This window comes from Misgurnus anguillicaudatus, chromosome 12 (assembly GCF_027580225.2).
Source record: "Misgurnus anguillicaudatus chromosome 12, ASM2758022v2, whole genome shotgun sequence".
In the NCBI taxonomy this organism is placed as follows: domain Eukaryota; kingdom Metazoa; phylum Chordata; class Actinopteri; order Cypriniformes; family Cobitidae; genus Misgurnus; species Misgurnus anguillicaudatus.
Genome location: NC_073348.2, coordinates 11542839 through 11562966, shown reverse-complemented (window position 1 = coordinate 11562966; position 20128 = coordinate 11542839). Strand labels below are relative to the sequence as shown.

The 20128-nt window shown below is 36.0% G+C and overlaps 1 protein-coding gene across 2 annotated transcripts; it reads right to left on the bottom strand.

Annotated features, from left to right (window-relative positions):
- Positions 1–2171: 2171 nt before the first annotated feature.
- On the bottom strand, positions 2172–20128 carry st8sia4 (ST8 alpha-N-acetyl-neuraminide alpha-2,8-sialyltransferase 4). 2 transcript variants are annotated; one of them, XM_055209356.2, is made up of 5 exons: positions 20103–20128; positions 12436–12531; positions 9643–9900; positions 7209–7502; positions 2172–4460 (listed from the first exon to the last, which is right to left on the bottom strand). In XM_055209356.2, exons 1-5 carry the CDS (start codon positions 20111–20113, stop codon positions 4178–4180), a joined length of 942 nt encoding a protein of 313 aa, XP_055065331.1. In that variant the 5' UTR covers positions 20114–20128; the 3' UTR covers positions 2172–4177. The 2 variants fall into 2 exon arrangements, with proteins under 2 accessions (XP_055065331.1, XP_055065330.1); XM_055209355.2 differs by having other exon boundaries at positions 2173–4460; positions 19939–20128.

Below are 20128 nucleotides of genomic sequence, written 5' to 3'. Positions count from 1 at the left end.
TCAATGGATTATGCTAAGCTATGCTAAAAGTGTTAGCGCCAGACCCAGAGATCAGCCCCATACAGTGTCTTGAATTTACTCTTGTTTTTATTCAATGCAAAAAGTTGTTTTTTATATGCTTTCAGACCACTGAAAAGCACTGTATGATAATTGTTTAACATTTTAAGTGTTTCCCCACAAGTCACTACTAAGAATAAGCCTATGGCAAGCCGTTTTAACTTTTATTCGTTGTGTTCTTGATATCAACAATTCAATTTTCACTAGTTAAAATTTTGATTCTTGACATCAGAAATTACATTTCTACTAGTAACAATGGCAATTCTTGTTATCAACAATTACATTTCCACTAGTAACAATGGTAATTCTTCATATCAACAATTTAATTCTTCATATCAACAATTCAATTCTTCATATCAACAATTAAATTCTTGATATATGTAATTGTATTTTCACTAGTGAAATATCACCATAGGCTGCCATTCAAATTCAATTCTTGATATTAAGAATTACATTTCCACTAGTAACAATGTTAATTGTTGATATCAATAATTCAATTCTTGATATCAAGAATTAAATTATTGATATCAACAATCGAGTTCTTGATATCAAGAATTCAATTGTTACTAGTTAAAATGTCAATTCTTGATATCAATAATTCGATTGTCACTAGTAACAATGTTAATTTTTGTTATCTGAAATTGTATTTCTGATATCAATATCATTTCAGATATCTAAAATGGCTTTCTTACTAGTAACAATCCCATTCATGATATCAGAAATTAAAATTGTCACTAGTGACAATCGAATTATTGATATCAAGACTTAACATTTTAACTAGTAACAATTGAATTCTTGATATCAAGAATTGAATTGTTGATATCAAGAATTGAATTGTTGATATCAAGAATTGAATTGTTGATATCAAGAATTAACATTGTTACTAGTGGAAATGTAATTCTTGATATCAAGAACTGAATTGTTGATATTAGGAATTGAATTGTTGATATCAAGAATTGAATTGTTGATATCAAGAATTGAATTGTTGATATCAGGAATTGAATTGTTGATATCAAGAATTAACATTGTTACTAGTGAAAATGTGGTTCTTGATATCAACAATTGAATTTGAATGGCAACCTATGGTGACATTTCACTAGTGAAAATACAATTACAGATATCAATAACTTAATTGTTGATATCAATAACTTAACTGTTGATATCAACAATTCAATTCTTGATATCAAGAATTGAATTGTTGATATCAAGAATTGAATTGTTGATATCAAGAATTGAATTGTTGATATCAAGAATTAAATTGCTGATATCAAGAATTAACATTGTTACTAGTGGGAATGTAATTGTTGATATCAAGAATTAAATTGCTGATATCAAGAATTAACATTGTTACTAGTGGGAATGTAATTGTTGATATCAAGAATTGCCATTGTTACTAGTAGAAATGTAATATCTGATATCAAGAATTACAATTTTAACTAGTGAAAATTGAATTGTTGATATCACAAATTCATATCCTACGAATGAATAAAAGTTAAAACGGCTTGCCATATAAGCCTGCATTGGTGATGACTGAGAGTATTTTTTTTGTGTGTGGGGGGGGGGGTAAATCAAAGAAACATGAATGACTATCGGGTGCGCGCGCAGCATGGGGTCAAACTAGTCTGTTCATACCATTTAAGCTTTATAATTTAATCTAACAAGGCTGAAAAATTATGACTTACCTCAAATGAAGTGAGCACTACAAACACAAGCCTTTTTGATCTTTGCATTGTCCCAGTCTGCACGTTAATTGCTTGCAGCTGCAGATGTTGTATTTTTTTGTTTTTGAGATTCTGCATGAATCGCGAAAACTTAACGAAAGACCTGGTGCGATTTTCACAACCCACGACGTAAGTAGGCATTTTTGACGATACCGATTAATACGCAACTCTATCTACTCTAATGGCTTTTCTGACCCTGACATGCGCAGTGGAAATTGCCTGTGACGTGAACCGTGAAGGGGTCTATTGTACTAGGGTTGTGGGTTCCATTTCCAGGGAACACGCTAATGAAAAATATTTAATGCCCTTTAAGTCACTTTGAAAAAAGCATGTGTTACCACCTGTACGGTTTTCATTTCCAGATTAACCAAATATCAAAAACACAACAAAGAGATGATTTTTTTTTTGCTTTTGTTTGAAATGTATTTCTAAACAGACATTTGACATTAAAAAAAATGTAACTGTATGATTAAAATGGAATTCAATAAAAATAGCATCACAGTACAATCAACCTACAAACACATTTGGCATCTGTGTTAAAACATAACACTGAAAACATTTCAAATTTTCAGAAATATCATAAATAAACACCACAATCATATCATTTTATGCATACAGTGCTCAGACAGTGCTTTTATGCATACAGGTTTAAATAACAAGTTTCAAAATAGCATTACAACAGGGACTAACCTAGAAAACACACACATTCACACCTGCAATATAAAAACTAACAAATTCACGTGTCAAATTTGACCTTGAAACCATATATAAAGAGTACAGTAAATTTGAAAATGTCCCACTCACAAAACATTCGATCAAATCTTTGGGATCATTTGTATTACAGGAGACAGATTTAATTGCTAAAATACGTTATTTTGTGTATTTGGTATAATACGATGTGTTTGCGTGGTTTATTATTTTCCACATACAGTAGCTCCAGATTTCACTCTCTTCCTGAAACGCAAAGATTTGAAAAGCACGTCCCTGATTGGCCAGCTAATCTGTATGTTGTGATTGGTCTGAATACCTCTGACGTCAGCCAGAAATGTGACGCTCCTTACCATGTTTGAAAGATGAAATGCTGACAGGAGTTAACTTACAAGCTGTGAGACAAAGCAGAGGAATTATGATAATGTCGGTCTTGTCTACATCACCAGTCCTAGGAAGTAAACTGTTGCCTACAATCCGTGAGTTTGTTGTAGTCCAAGAAAAGAGATTTACGTTGGAGATGATAACTCGCGCCATCGTTTAGTTGTTCATTGTTTAGGGGTATGTACCTTTTGCATATCGTTAACATGTACTAATACACACGTACACACCAAAGGATATGTAAAAAGGTGAATCGGACAATAGGTGCTCTTTAAACAGTCTTACATCAGGATTACAACACATCAAATCCCTGCAGATGTGACATAATTCACTCTGCAATGAATTACTCAATATGTAAAATATTGCACATTAAATAAAAATGATGCCTAAAACACTTATAAAACAGGATTTCTCTTATTAAACAGTATGTAGACGGTACCTTAAAAGGAAATCCTGTTTTGAATAAACGCAGAAACAAAATGAACATGTCAGCATTATTCACACTTACAGTAGGTTTAACTTCCTTTGTGAAATTTCCGTATATGAAGGTACCCCTTCATTTCCTTTCAAAGGTGTCAAAATGCTTTAAACATTCATTCGGTGAAAGTTCGTTTTGTCTTATTTGCTGAGTGAAGACGCATCAGGCTGTGTATCCAACCAACCGTTTTCTTAAGGCCTGCGTGTTTTCTCAGTTGTTTGAAATGAAAGCCCAGCACTTTTAAAAAACGACAGCAGGTAGCATGAAAAAAACTTTGGGCAAAATGCCACAGAAGATTTATACCACAATATTAATATCTATGAATGAGATATTAATTTATCTGTGAAATCAGATACTAGTACCACACTCCATATTAGATTAACAAAAACGGCTCAGTTGAGAAAAGAGCCACAGTTGGCGTTGTCAGAAGAGCACCTGTCATTTTCAGACACACGGCCTAAGGGGGGTACACACCAAAGCATTTAAACGCAGCTAAAACCCCAAGCAGACTTTAGGCACTTGCCAGCTTTTTTCAGCTAAGCCCTTTGGTTGCTATGAAATTTCTGCTTTGTTTATCAGTCGTTGAACGATGCGCTGGTTAGTTGTTGTGATATTTGTCCTGGCCCTCATCCACTGCGAGCTGCGCTTTTCACCCAAAGTTGGCAGAAAGTGCGGTCAGCGCGGAAAAACTGGACAAAACCCGCCAGCTGCTGGCTTTTTTGAAAAGCGCCGCACTTCCATTGAAAACAAATGAAAACATATGCCGGTCACCGGCGTAAACGCTTTGGTGTGCACGCTACATTAGAGTGCAAAAATGTCCGTACACTGTACTTTAATGTTGTTCACATTTAGTCGTGGTCAGTTTCAGTGCACCTTTGTTATGCAGTGTTCTAAGAGTCCTGAACTCCAGTGGCATACGGTGAGGACCTGCATTGGAGAAATAGTGATATTTCAGTGTGTCATAGTAATGATATTTAACAGGATTCCCGTTGCCGTCTTTGGGAAAAGGCCAAAATCCATAAAGGTGGATTTCGTCACAGAAGCGTGTAAACATTGTGTACATCAGTAATCCAGTGCTCGGTCTTTTGATCTTGATCTTGTTTGTGAGCCAGTATCTAGAAAATAAACATAATTTTTTTTAATGGTTATTTCAAAAAACTAAGATATATTACATGATGGGGCAGTTTCCTGGACAAGGCTTATCCTAGTCCCAGACTAAAATGCATGTTTGAGCTGCCTTAATTTAAAAACACCTTACTGACACATCTTAACATATATCAGTGCCATTCATTGGCCTCAGAATGCATACCAGTATTGTTTTTTGTAAGGTTTGTTTGAAAAAACTACCTAAATGTCCTAATATAAGCAAGACCTAGTCCTGGATTAATTTAAACCCTGTCCGGAAAACTGCCCCGATATTTAATTGGTGTCAGGTTTTGAATTCATGCTCTGGCGAACACATGGCATTAGATTGCATTTGGTGCCATGTGCTCTTCTTTTTCGTTGCCTTTTATTTTAGATCACGAAGCCTTTCAGCCAAGACAAATTGAATCTTAAACTGGCACTTCTATAAAAGCAATAAACTAAAAAGTAAATTAAGTTAAATTAAAGGCAGCGTGCACAATGTTTGAAAGCCAATGTTGATATTTGAAATCACCTAAACATACACGCCCCTACCCCAATAGAATCTGGACCTTCTTTTGATAGACCCGCCCAACACACGCAACCCCGGCAAGGATGTCGGTTAGTAGACACGCCCTTTACTGCTGATTGGCTACAAGTGTGTTTTGGTAGTCGCCCGACTCCCTTTTCTAAAGCGTTTTTCAAACATTGTGCACTCCGCCTTTAAGTTTCAGCATATGTTTGTCCAAGCTGGTTACTAATCTTTGCTATGGTGTTTGGGAATGTTCAAACTTGTTGCTAGGTATTGCTGAGGTATTTAGGCTGGTTACTAGGGTGTTTAGTAAGGGTGTAAAGATTTCCATTTAAAATCGAAATCGATCGAAATTAAGTCACAACCTCGAACTTTAAATTAAAAATTGGGATTGTCGATGCTGCCACGCCCCCATGCCATGTCCGGTCAGCTTGCCAAGCAGGGGAAAAATACCTATATAATAATAGGAATAATAGGTGCCTTTAAAAACATCGGTCCAGCGGAACGCAATTTATATTTTAAACACGAGGGATGTATTGCTACAACTCCTTGAAATGCATTTCATAAACAGGATTATTTACTACCTAGTGATCTGACTTTGGACAGAGCCCAGATCTCTGCACGTAAGTTACGCAAGAGTGAGAGAGGATTTTTATGCAGCGGGTTATATTTGAAACAAAAGGGATAGTTTGGCTCAGCTCGCATGAAACGCACAAAGCTAAACAAATACATAAGGATTACTACTTTAGTTTATGTTTAGACTTTGGACAGATGCGAGAGTGTGCATGTGAGACAGAGAGAATTGCAGCTGCTTATGACCCGCTGGATTTATTTCAGATGCTAGGAGTCCAAGACGCGTACATTAAGTCCATGTGCGTGCAAGAAGGAATCCTCTCTCTACAAGCTCTCTCGCGTAAAGTGAAGCCCACAAACCCTCATGCAAGGAAAAGCACGCAATGTGCATGATAATGTGAAACTATAATAATAATAATAATAATAATAACAACAAATAATACTGCCATTTTTTGTCTTTCAAAAAAAAGCGAGAATGTAATCGAATCGAGGATTTGGAGAATTGTGACACCCCTAGTGTTTAGCTGGTTAATAGATTGTTCAAACTGGTTTCAATGTGTAGTTGCTTGAGTAGTCAACCATGTTATCAAGATGCCTTTATCTGAAATTACTTTCTTTATCTTTCTTTTGTGCTTTGTATCCATTTATGGTATCCAATTCCAATTAACACATATTCAAAATAATTGTTTTTACAATTGTTTTAATTTTCTTATTTTCACAAATGTTCATTATCATGTCTTATTTTCAAGTCAACCTGTATGTAAATTCTATGTTATATTTGCTATATTTTGAGCTTATTTAGTAAACTATATAACATATCCAGGACAACATACACATCAGTATGGTCATTTTAAAGATGTACCGTGTAGATTTTAGCTGCATCTAGTGGTGAGGTTGCAAATTGCAACCAACAGCTCAGTCCACTCCTAACCCATCCCTTTCAAAACGCATAGACACGCAAACATTTTGTCATCTGAGACAAAATAGTGATCAAACGCACCCTGTAGAGCAGTTTGTCCGTTTAGGGCTACTGTTGAAACATGGCAGTGCAAAATTGCAACTTTCCTTTAAAGCCTGCAGTGTAGTCTGTACGTGCACGGTCGAACGCACAGCACAGCCTTGCAAAGCATAGTTTATTTGATCGTGTAGTGAACACATGCTACAATCTCCTGTAGGTACATGCTCGACCTACGGATGGTTACAAAAATCCGGCAGTGCGCGTACAGTGCGTGTGTACTATTCTGATGTTGAAATTTGTGTCACGCACACTGTATGCAAACCCTCATTGTTTGTTGTATTAGGACATTGATGTTTCGTCATAAGCCGCAGGGTTTAAATTGGATTTGTCTGTGCATGTTTTTTTCTCTATCAGATTTTGTTACCATTCACTTGCATTATACGACTGACAGACTGAAACGGTTTGAGTAAAAGATCTACATTTGTGTTCTTCTGAAGAACCAAAGTCACCTACATCTTGGATGGCCTGGGGGTAAGCTGATAGACAAAAATTTCATTTTAAGATGAACTATCCTTTAAATGACTGTAATACTGATCAATCTTTTAAGAAAAACTATCATTCTAACCAGACAAAGATATGAATATGAGTCTAATGTTGGCTCTTTGTTTCATGACTTACCCTCGTACAGCATGGATGAGACGAAGTGAGGGATAGGCTGTGCGCACTTTCAGTTTGTTTTTAAGAATGAGTTCATTCACACCCTCGACGTGCTTCTCGCTGCCCTTTACCATGAAGGCAGGTATCCAAAGCACGCTGTCATTGAGCTGGCGTAAACGCTGGATGAAATGTTCCTGTGCCGTTTTGTTATGCAGGCCCCCATACACCCGCTGAATAACTGAGGGGTTCATGGTGGTGAAGTCTGATTTTAAACCCACATCATCTGAAAATTCTTCTAGAGGAGCGAGATTACATCTGTTTAGAAGAAAAGAAAAGCAAATATGAATGTAATGGAATGACTAAAAGTCAGAATGAAAGGGACTGAGGCTAATTAAAGTGTCTTTCTCTTTTATAGAAACAAAACTATGTGAACAGTTAAAGCTAGGTTATCTAAAAATACAGATTGTCACCATTAATGTTCCCTATTTCACTGCAAACCAGTATATTTATGCTCTTTCATGAGAGTTGAGCCTCTCCAGCACCAGAAATCAAGAAACCACCATTAAGGTCCATATACAGTACTGTAGGTGATGGGTTAAATCCAAACTTTTAGCAAGCATTTGACATCTTTAAATGCCAAAAACGGATTTTTGCAAATACAGTGCATTTGATTTGATGTACACTCACCTAAAGGATTATTAGAAACCTGTAAAATTTCTCATTAATGCAATTATCTAATCAACCAATCACATGGCAGTTGCTTCAATGCATTTATGGGTGTGTTCCTGGTGAAGACAATCTCCTGAACTCCAAACTGAATGTAAGAATGGAAAAAGGTGATTTAAGCAATTTTGAGGGTGGCATGGTTGTTGGTGCCAGACGGGCCAGTCTGAGTATTTCACAATCTGCTCAGTTAATGGGATTTTCACACACACCCATTTCTAGGGTTCACAAAGAATGGTGTGAAAAGGGAAAAACATCCAGTATGCGGCAGTCCTGTGGGCAAAAATGCCTTGTTGATGCTAGATGTCGGAGGAGAATGGGCCAACTGATTCAAGCTGATAGAAAAGCAACTTTGTCTTACAACCGAGGTATGCAGCAAAGCATTTGTGAAGCCACAACACGCACAACCTTGAGGCGGATGGGCTACAACAGCAGAAGACCCCACCGGGTACCACACATCTTTACTACAAATAAGAAAAAGAGGCTACAATTTGCACGCGCTCACCAAAATTGGACAGTTGAAAACTGGAAAAATGTTGCCTGGTCTGATGAGTCTCTATTGCTGTTGAGACGTTCAGATGGTAGAGTCAGAATTTTGCGTAAACAGAATGAGAACAGGGATCCCTCATGTCTTGTTACCACTGTGCAGCCTGGTAATGGTGGTGTAATGGTATGGGGGATGTTTTCTTGGCACACTTTAGGTCCCTTAGTGCCAATTGGGCATCGTTTAAATGCTACATCCTACCTGAGCATTGTTTCTGACCATGTCCATCCCTTTATGACCACCTTGTACACATTCTCTGATAGCTACTTCCAGCAGGATAATGCACCATGTCACAAAGCTCGAATCATTTCAAATTGGTTTCTTGAACATGACAAGGAGTTCACTGTGCTTAAATGGCCCCCACAGTCACCAGAACTCAACCCAATAGATCATCTTTGTGATGTGGTGGAACGGGAGCTTCGTGCCCTGGATGTGTATCCCACAAATCTCCATCAACTACAAGATGCTATCCTATCAATATGGGCCAACATTTCTAAAGAATGCTTTCAGCACCTTGTTAAATCAATGCCACATAGAATTAAGGCAGTTATGAAGGCGAAAGGGGGTCAAACACAGTATTAGTATGGTGTTCCTAATAATCCTTTAGGTGAGTGTATTTAAATGAACATGTCACAAACGAGATTTAAAGGGGACATTTCACAAGACTTTTTAAGATATTAAATAAATCTTTGGCGTCCCTAGAGTAGGTATATGAAGTTCTAGCTAAATCCCATATAGATAATTTATTATAGCATGTTAAAATTGCCACTTTGTTAGCAAAAATGTGCCGTTGTGGGGTGTGCCCTTTAAAATGCAAATTAGTTGATCTCTTCACTAAATGGCAGTGGTTAGAGAGGCAGTGGTGCAGATTAAGGTGCGTTTTTATCCCCTTCTGACATCACAAAGGGAGCCAAATTTCAAAGATTTATTTTTTCACCTGCTTGTAGACAATGGTTTACCAAAACTAAGTTACTGGGTTGTTGTTTTTCACATTTTCTAGGTTGACAGAAGCACTAGGGACCCAATTATAGCACTTAAACATGGAAAGTCTTAAAAAAACTGGACCAAATGGGATTAAAATTACTGGAGTAAAACCATCCACATAAATAAAAACATGACCTTCAACCATTTAAGACCCTGCCTTTCCATACTACAATGGAAAATAATTAGACGACGTCAAAGAATTACCGGATAACAAAGTCATGGTTGTCTATTTCCTTTCCGCATCTGCTCTTGAGGAGAATGCCAGAGTTTCCCACCACGGCGCATGTTTTGAACTTTTTGTTCTTCAGCGGAGAAACTTCAGGAAGTAAACTGTGTAGGGTGTGAGTCACATTAAATGTTCTCCGTCTTTCCAGAACATAGTGGATGATATCACCTGGTTTGAAATTGCTCTTGATAACAGACACGTCTCTCTCCGCATCCAAGAAACGAAGAATGTCCTTCCTTTTGATTTGAAAAACAAATGAAAGGGAACTGTTACAGGCAAATACTGAAATTTGTATGTTACAATTAAACAGCACTCACAACATAGAAAGAAAAGGAAGTGGTCATCTGGGGAAACTAAGACCAAAGACCAAACCAACATTCAAAACAAACAACACTACAACCTCTATACAGTCTGAAAGCTTGTAAAAAATGTAATTGACAGCCCAGAGATCTGTTAATTGTGCGAATTTATAAAAATAATGCAAATATGAGAATCACAATTTTCATTTGCTTATAACAAAAAGAGTACTGTTACATCTGTCCATCTTTATATAGAAAACTTATTTACACACACACACACACACACACACACACACACACACACACACACACACACACACACACACACACACACACACACACATTCTGGTTTACATGTTTTGTGGGGACATTCCATAGACGTAATGTTTTTTATACTGTACAAACTGTATATTCTATTCCCTTCCCCTAATGCAAACCATTACAGGAAACTTCCCCTACTTCACATTTTCAAGAAACATCGTTCTGTTCGATTTATAAGCTCAAAATAAGCTCAAAAGGTTTTTTGACCCCACAAGGTCAAAAAAATACTGGTATTCCCATCTTTGTGGGGACTATTGGTTGCACGCACACACAGTCTCTGAAAGTACTTTCTTCAGCCTCATAGTTAAAAGCATATGCCTTTATTTTAAACAATATGAATAACCACAGTCTCTTAGCAAATGTTAAAAGTCAAGTTAAATAAGGAAACATGATAATTAATGTTGTATGATTCCCCCCCCAATCTTTAAAGTCCCCCTGAGCTGGAAGTCGCAATCGTATTTACTTTTGGGTTGTGATGTATTTAAGGGTGAAACAGAATATCACGCAAGGAAAATAGTGGGCGGGGCTTGTGCTTTCCACTGTGATTTTCGAGGGTGGAAGTTTTCAGATTTTGATTGAAGTTTATGAGGACACATTAGGCTAATTTAAAAAATAATGACACAGCTAAATATTTAAACACTGAAATATTACATTAAAAAAATAAGAATAGTCAGTTTTGAAAAATTTAACCCAACCTGGCACCCATTGTCAGCGAAGTAGGTTGAGGGTAAGACAGAACCTAAGTTTAAAAATACAAAGAAAAACTTTCAAAACCCAAATAACCCTTGGGGACACCAAAACAGGAAAGAAAACAAACAAAAATAAATGCACTGAAATACAAAATCTGATGAAAGCATTGAGAAAGCTGTGTGACAAACTGTCAGGATGAGATACTGAGCTCATGGACAGCACAAGACATGACTCACAAGAGTAATACAGTATATAAAAAGGAAGGAAATCAGGAGGTAACAAGAAGAGCAGGTGGGGCAAATGAGAGAAAATACAATACTGAAACCAGCAAAGGAAGTAAACAAATCAAAATATCCTAACATTAAAACATTAAAAATATCCTAACAATGGGGCAAATGAGAGAATTTACAATGCTGAATCCAACAAAGGAAATAAACAAACAAAAATATCCTAACATTAAAACAAAACAAAAGCCAACAGGACAGCTGATATCCCGACAGCTGTATTTTAAATATTCACGTATGTATGTACATGTTTATGCGAAGTCATTAAGTCCACAAAACCCATACTAAACATGTTTTCACAAGACTTTTAAAAAGTGGATCTAGTAGGCTAGAGTTTTTATTCAAAATCATACTGCCTACTCTTTTACAAAAAACAATACATCGGTTTAGAATTTCTAAGAGGCTGTTTACACTTGGCATTAACATGTGTTTTCTTCGATCGGATCACAAGTGGACGACGTTAACGCCAGGTGTAAACAATGTTCAAAAGTTTTGAGCTCGTCCACTATCAACCACATTCAGAGGTAGTCAAAATCCCTTTCAATCGGATTGCATTTGTAGTGTAAATGCACATGTGGTTGAATGTGTTCTAACAGCCACATGCGACTGCCTTCTCTCCGCCCATTTATCTAATCTGAGGTACTGAGCACAATGTTTTACGTACAAAACACTGTGCAGCATGTTTACAAGCAGTGGACTCCGACATAATATTAGTTCACATCCATATAAACTAGTCATTACTCCTGCTCGCGTTTAAATGACAGCAGATAGACTCGCCCACAGTCTCACAGACCCCCTCAAAGTATTCAGGACAGAAGCAGTCGAAAGTGGACAAAAAAGACAGATTTAAATACCAGGTCTAAACGTGATGTGTCTCTCTCGTCCACTAGTGATCCGATGGATGAAAACACATCTCAATACCAAGTGTAAACAGCCCCTTAGACAATTTTTGCTTAGAAAGGCCATGTAAGAGGAGACATGAAAGCCCCTGAATAATCTATGATTGAAAGGAGTATAATAAGCCGCATAATGAGCCTTTCAAGCAGGAATGTGATAGGTGTTAATTTTGGCAGCCAATTATTATACATTTATTTACACATTTAACATATAAATAAATGAAGTTAATAATGTTACCGGATAAAGCACACAAAACCTTTTAACAGTGCAGGTTACTCACCTTATTATGTTCACAACAGTGACATTAATTTTCCACTTTTCACCATTTATCAGATCACCAACACCCATCAGCCTTGTAGCACTTGAATCAAAGTTCCTGTTCAAAGAGATGAAGCGTGCAACATCTTTACATCTATATTTTTTTAAGCCACAGAACATATTAAATTGATGTTTATTTAAAAGTATAACCTCTATTATGAACAACACATTTTCTTGCCATGGATGATATAAACAGGGATGTACTGACACTGATATTGGGACAAAATGGCTTGCTCAAATAGGTTAACTCAAACCTCTTAATTTGCTTGATAATAAAAACAGAAGCATACTAATGTTACGGCATACACAGTCCCTATCGTACAGTAATGATGTCAGAAGCCCTGAACTTGTCTCTGAAAATAAGGGAACTTAAATGACTCATATGGTGTGGATTTATACATTTGGAAATACTTACCTGACAGAATATTTGCATCTTTGGGGAACTATACTCAAATTAGTGTATTTGTATAGTGTATTTGCAATAAATGTTGTTTCAAAAAGCACAGTTTAAAGTTGTGAAAATGCATGAGGATATTGCAAATTAAGTCCTGATAGAGGAACCTAGTAAAACAGTTATAATGTATCTTCTATATGTGTACTGTGTATAATAATAATTATGTATATATAAATACACCAGATGCAAGTATATATTTAAGAAATATTTACATATGTATATACATTCTTATATTGAAATATAATTTAGATTTTATATAATTATGAATACTTAATATAAATAGTTTTTTTTCTTAAATCATACATGCATGTGTGTGTATTTATATATACATAATTATTACACAGTACACACATATATATGATGTGCAAACTATTAGTCGCGATTAATCGTTTCCCAGCCCTGGATCCCTTTTCCGTACGTCATGCCTGGCAATGCCCACATACCTTCAACTAGGGGTGTAACGATACACACTATAATACCTGTCTGATATAGATTCTTAATTGTGATGCCAATTATGCACAACACTTTCTGCATGAGAGCGCTATCTGTCTTTTAGATGTAGCGGCGTTTTACCATAAATCATTGAGAAGCATTGCAAGCAAATCACACAATGTATCATTACACCTTCACCTTCTACATACCATTATTTTTCCGAACTATAAGTCGCATCATTCAAAAATGCTTCATTAAGACGAAATAACATATATAAGTCGCATTGCACTTTACGTTGCATTTATTTAGAAAATTTTCTTCACAAAATCCAAGCTGAAGAACAGACATTCAATCTGGAAAGGCAAGTTATTTAACTAAACAATAGCAGACAGAACAGCAGGCTGAATAGATGTACGTTAACGTAATATTATCAGTTACACGATACACAATAGCATACAGAACATACCTGGAAGGCTGAATAAGCTAAATTAACCGAACAAGCCAATGAGCATGAAGTTAGCAGACTCGTCATTCCACATCACTGAATTCATTGAATTACATAAATACAGAAGCAGCATATATCAGACTCTCGCGGCTGTAGACGGTAAAGTTGTCTCTTGCCTCATAAATGACAAAATTAATTCATACTGACTTACACCTGACTATAAAACACAGCACCAGCCAAATAATGAAATAAAAAAACGTATAGTCTGGAAAATATGGTAGTCTTTACCACGAATACACTAAAGCTCCATTCAGATTAGCACCGACTTTCTCGCTGTGTCGCCCGTCTCTTTCAAAGAGGTCATTAGGAGGCGTTTCTAAATCTGGTTGTCATAAACAATGGGTACGCCCCATTCAGTTGCCAATTGTCCTTGTCGCTCATGTCACTGGAAGTCGCCAAGCTTCCATTAAAATCAATGAGATTGCGTCGCTCTGCTACTGCTAGTCGCTGCTAGTCTGAATGCAGCTTAACTCAGCCTCAAGCTAAGCGGCTAATTCATGTTTAGCTCTGCTTATTTGTAATTGGTCCACTATACAAATGTGTTGAGTAATACAGAATAGGGACTTTAAGCAACAGCCTCTGGTGAAACGGCAACGGCATTCTGGCGTTGTATTGCGCATGCGCGAATTTAACTGCTATTTTGCGACGTTCTACTGTAACGGTCTACTACGGAAGAACAGCTGATTTGCCGTAGTCGCTACAACGTGAGAGATTGTGTAAATAAATGTTATGTTTAATGGCATATGACATTGTAAATGCATCAGTTTATGATTGTACCACAAGTCTTTTATATAATATCTGTTAATATGTTTTAAATTTAAATTTTTAAGTATTCAATGTTTTCAAGTATTGCTTAAATCTAGGTTTTTAGACTTATTTACATCATACAATACTAAAAACTTCTCTTCTGACAAAAGATTGTCATTTAATGCCAAAACCAACCCTTCTCTTGCTTTTTTAAATTACATTTTTTTGTTTCTCAATAAATGAATTAATACCGCATTGCGTGGTCCTGTTTACGGTTGCTTAGTGATTTTAACGTTCTTGGCTACGGCGGTGTGACAGCATACTTCCGGTCACCGTAGCCGTTCCATTTCCAGCTGTTGCTTAAAGTCCCTAATGTCTGCCGTATTACTTGGAGTCACAATACATTGGTTTACAAACTGCAGTGCTTTATCAGTACTCTGTGTCTGTTTGGCTAATGCATACTGTATAGTATAGGTGTTTATCAGAAAAACGTAATTTAAAAGCTAATGTTTTAGACAGAGATATATTTTTGCTGTGGTCAATAACTCACAAGTGTGTTCTATTAATACCAGTGGAATTTTGAACAAATGTAAAACGACTAGTATAATTTAACTTTGAACATAAGTAGCGCAATGTTACTTTCGACCCTGTCAGCTAAGATAAAAGTAACACACAGGTGGGTCAAAACATTTGTTTTTAGTAAATATACATGACTGTGACCTTGTAATATTTAACTGCAAACTTTTTGTTGTTTATCTTTGCAAAAAATAATTAAATTACATTTTCATTTTAAATTTCAGTCTCATCAATGTTTCAAAAGCAACCGGAAAGTATAAACATGAATTGTTGAGAATAAAACATTTGAACAATATGAAAATTGAATGAAATGATATTAGCCTAATATAAATTTTCAACATAGCAGCGCCGGGACAAAAGTAACAAATGTTACATTCGTCCCGACAGGAACTCCAGACATTTAAACCCGATTTACTTTTATTTTAAAAACTCTAAGAAGGCAAAATTCAGGATGTTAAAGCACTAAATAACCTGTAAAATGATCAGATTGATCAGTACTCTAACACATGAAACAAGAAACACAATGCGTTATAAGAAAAATGACACCTTTAGGAATTTACTTCGAAAACAGCTTTAAGGACCTACACGCACAAAACTATGACAAAATAATGTGAAGAAAATCACAGATGTCTGTAAGAAATCAGAGAGAAACAAAAAAAATGCAAGGCAGAAGTTAATTCCTATTAAACTGAGCTTTAATAAGTCATCTTGAGAAGTCACCCAGTATTTATCATATCGCAATAGACCCCTTAATCACCCACGTCACTGTGACGTCACCGCTCTAGCTGGAGGCAAAAATAAGAAGGAACTCATATAGCCGGCGCCCTTACAGTTTGAGGTTTCTACTTTAAAATGTCATCTTGATGTGTATTTGGCTGCCAGAATAGAAGGAACAGCACTTTTGGTTCAAAACTAAAGTTTTACCGGATCCCAGCAGACATTCCTTCACAGAAATCAAGACGACAATCGTGGTTGAATACAATACTGCATACAGACTGGTCGGGGATGATCATAAATAATGCTCGTGTTTGCAGTGCAGACTTCATATCAGGTCAAATAATCTATGCATATGTACTATTGTGTTGGTTTTATCTTGTACAAATCAGCAAGTTTCTGTTTTATAAGTGAAAAGTCGCCAACCGTGCTATTTTTTAGCTTAAATGTTAAACAAGCATACAGCGATAGATGTGTGTGCCATCATTTGAATGGTCTCTTAAAATAATCCACATTGCTAAACGATAGGTTACATTAGACAATAAGCCTTGACAAAATTTTCCAAACCACCCGAAAGTAATTCATATGCTGTCTGAGAAATATCCCAAACCTGGTTAAAATTGTGAGAGTTAATTCACCAAAATAGCTGTCACGGTCCCGCAGAATCAGTGACTGTACATATTCGGACAGTTCCTAACCTTTTTCTGCATCCATGTTTAAGAAATCTCTCTTAAAACGTGCTATCTTGGGCTTGTCAACATTGCCTCCACGACTCTTTTTGCCTCCAGCTAAGCCCCGCCCACCCGGAGACGTTGCAATGTTTACAAACTTTTAAGGCTCCATATACATTACAGGAAAACAAAATAAGTAAGTCCCCCCCAATATGGTGTAGGCCTACTGTAAACACAGAGCAATGTGCAACTGCGACCAATCAGAGCAGAATAGCATCATGCAAAGCAGGGATTGCAAAATTTATTTTAAATGATTCATTTGAGAGTCATTAGGAAGAAATATGGAAAAATGAAATGCATTTTATTAAAAAAAAAAAGTGTTTTTGACCTTGCATGCATGTAAACTTGTTGATAGGGACTCCCAAAAGCACATATTAACCTTCCTAACAGCATCATATGTGCTCTTTAAGGCACCGATATGTAGGAGGACCTTTTTAGGTGCAAAGGTGAACTTTTTGAAAGGTTACCGCCCCAGTGAAAGCTAGAGCAGGGACCACTCCTTTTTTGATGTAAGTATATGGATATAAAGATGCACCTAGATTAAATACATGTATGTGACTGACTGACCATATCAGTGTTAAGCAGCTCTATTGCTCTTTACTTTCTATTAGGCTCACACTTTTTTTGCAAACAACTCCACAACTATTACCAGAATTACACAATGTAAGTACAGATATCAGTTGTTCGTTTCAAATAAACATGTTACACCAAACGAGCAATGCATGTTTTTTTCTGTGGTTATACTGCAAAACCCACAGTGATTACTGATATATTCAATGATAAATTAAAATGTAAAAGGGGAATTACAGATTGCTTTAAACCCTGCTCTAAATCTGCTGTTGTTTGCCCTCATAAGAAATGTCAAAGGATGTTAGATGTTACAATCGATTAAATAAACATCCGCATATCTTAAATCAGCACAGTCAAATGTCAGTTGGATAAAATATGCAGTATTGAGTGTTATGCTATTTTGATTCGTTATTATTAATTAATCATAATTTAATTACTGTATGTTGTAATCATCAGATGCTGTCCTTAACAGCTTACTGTAACTTTTTTATTTGTCTAGCCTCTGATAATTTCTGTAACATATACAACAAAGGTATCAGAATTACATTAGGCAGATATATTAGTAAACAGTTTTTTTTCCCAGAGGCCCCCAACACTGTAAAAAATACTTTGCTGCCTTAAAAAATGTTTTGTTAAATCAACTCAGATTTACAAGTCATGTCAACAAAGATGAGTTGTCACAACTTATAAAATATAGTTGAGAAAAGTCAACTTCATTTTATAAGTTATAACAACTCTCACCTGTAGTTATAACAACTCATCTCTAGATAAATAATAGTAAGTTAAAATGACTTGTAAATCCGGGTTGATTCAACAAAAAAATTTAAGGCAGCAAAGTATTTTTTACAGTGAAGGTATCAATCTTATTACCTGTCAAGAGGCCAAAAACATCCCATCTATCCTTTCATCCTACACCTAAATAGGGATTTGACGATTACCGGTTTCACGATTAATGTCCTGGCAGTTAGTATTATCGTTCGAAAGTTTAATTATCATTACAACCGTGTTTGATTACCGTGATTTTAAAAACTCGCTGTAAATCCTGTCCAGCCAGAATCAGTTTGACGCAGGCGCGCACACGCAACATAGCATTTAAGGGATAATGTATTGTATTAATTCACAGTAAACTTATTAGACAGATTTATTTATTTTTTCTACCACAGAAATAACTTCAGGGACATGAGATATTAAATTGTGATTTTCAAAAATAAAACTTGTTCAAATGTTTTCAGTGTGTGTATCAGTTCTTTTTGAACATTTCCATCTCATTTTAACAAAACCATGATAATATAGATAACCTTGATAACTTTGGTCACTATAATCATGATATGAAATTTTTATACCGTCCCATCCCTATATTTACATACATCTCTGTACTTTCATTTGACAGTTTATTAAAACATTTTACGGTTTGTAAACAACTGAAGATATATTAACTAAATGTAAAGTCAGCAGCAAAAAACACAGACATTTAGTTAACATTTACTGTGAGAGGTTTCCGCTTCTGTTTTTTTAACCAGGCAGGCACAATGAGTTTGCACTAGAAAAAAAGGAAACCACATCAGATAAAACTGAAAAACTGTCTGCTGTCTCACTTACATACGCAGATCACACACACGTACGCAAACAAAAAGGTTTCCATTTTTATGAGAACATTACGTAAGGATTAATTCATGGCAGGCCATTGAATTATTCGAAAATAATGCACACCTAAGGTGGTAATGCCAAATATTTTGTCCTCTTTGGTTATCACAAAAATTATCCGGTGATTATTTTAACACATTTGACAGATTAGGTGTGCCGTCAAACAATCATTTCTTATCCAATCAGAAAAAGCCTTCAACAGCCCTGTAGTATAAATAAACATAATGACATTTATACTACCACTAACTAACACATTCCCCTAACTCAGTCTCTAAACCTAACTCAGAAAACTTTCTGCTTTTCATAAACATCATTCTGTTTGACGTATTAGCTTGTTCCTCATGGGTACCAAAAATGTCCCCACAAGGTCAAGATTACTAGTATTATTACTAGGCTATATTATTTGGGGGCATTTGGTCCCCAAACAAATACTGATTCTATATCCAAATGTTTCTGAACTAGAAACTTTAAGCACTGAATTAAAATCTGTCAATAAAAAACTAAAGTAAATTATGTTAGTTTGTGGGATCTCTTTTTTTTTTTAAAGTAAAGCACCAAGCAAGCAAGTATGAGCATGACCACATCTCTCAGTTCCTGGAAAAAGATGTGCGGTCTTACAAAAAAGAACATAAATGTGCTTATATCTCAAAACTAAATGTAATGGTTTTAACATTAACATCTGTCAAAGAAAAATATTTGTTCTTATGAAAGATCTTAACAGGACAGTTAAAGATGTCAGACTACAGCTTCTTTTCAAACAGGCAGCAGGGCGCTTTTACAAAAAAATATACGAGCTTTACATAAAGTGTCTGAAAGTAAAAAGTGTTGCGATTGTATGTGGTAAAAGGCGTGGCAGGTGTGGGAATAAAATAAACAATTCAGCTCAAACAAAGCGAAATGTGAATCTATCCTAATTCAATTAACAAGAACAATGGCAAACTGAAGATTTGGGGATTTTCGCAGGCTTGCAGTGAAATAAATAAAAAGATACGCTGCGCGTTTTAGTTTAAAGCTTCGCATTAAACAGGCTATGATATACATAAAAAGAAAAGCAGTATTTTACTCTTCTATTGACAACAGTAGAGCTCTTACCCAGACAATACAGCTTCCTGATGTTCACTTTTGCCAATTTCAGTCGTCTTATAAAATATCAGCAAAATGCTTATGGTGCAAATAGTCCACAGTTTCCGTGTCAGTCGCATTTCGTGTATAAATCTTACGCAGATTTTAAAAACTGTTTGAAACCCTGTGCTCACCCATGGCACATGTCAGTGCTGAGAGA

Excerpts from the sequence above, each read along its gene's own strand:
- st8sia4 (XM_055209355.2), bottom strand. The coding sequence starts at position 20,048 with ATGCGACTGACACGGAAACTGTGGACTATTTGCACCATAAGCATTTTG. Across the intron at positions 9,901-12,435 it reads ACTGTTGTGAACATAATAAG|GAAGGACATTCTTCGTTTCT; the intron begins GTGAGTAACCTG and ends TCAAATCAAAAG. Across the intron at positions 4,461-7,208 it reads CTCATCCATGCTGTACGAGG|ATACTGGCTCACAAACAAGA; the intron begins GTAAGTCATGAA and ends TTTATTTTCTAG.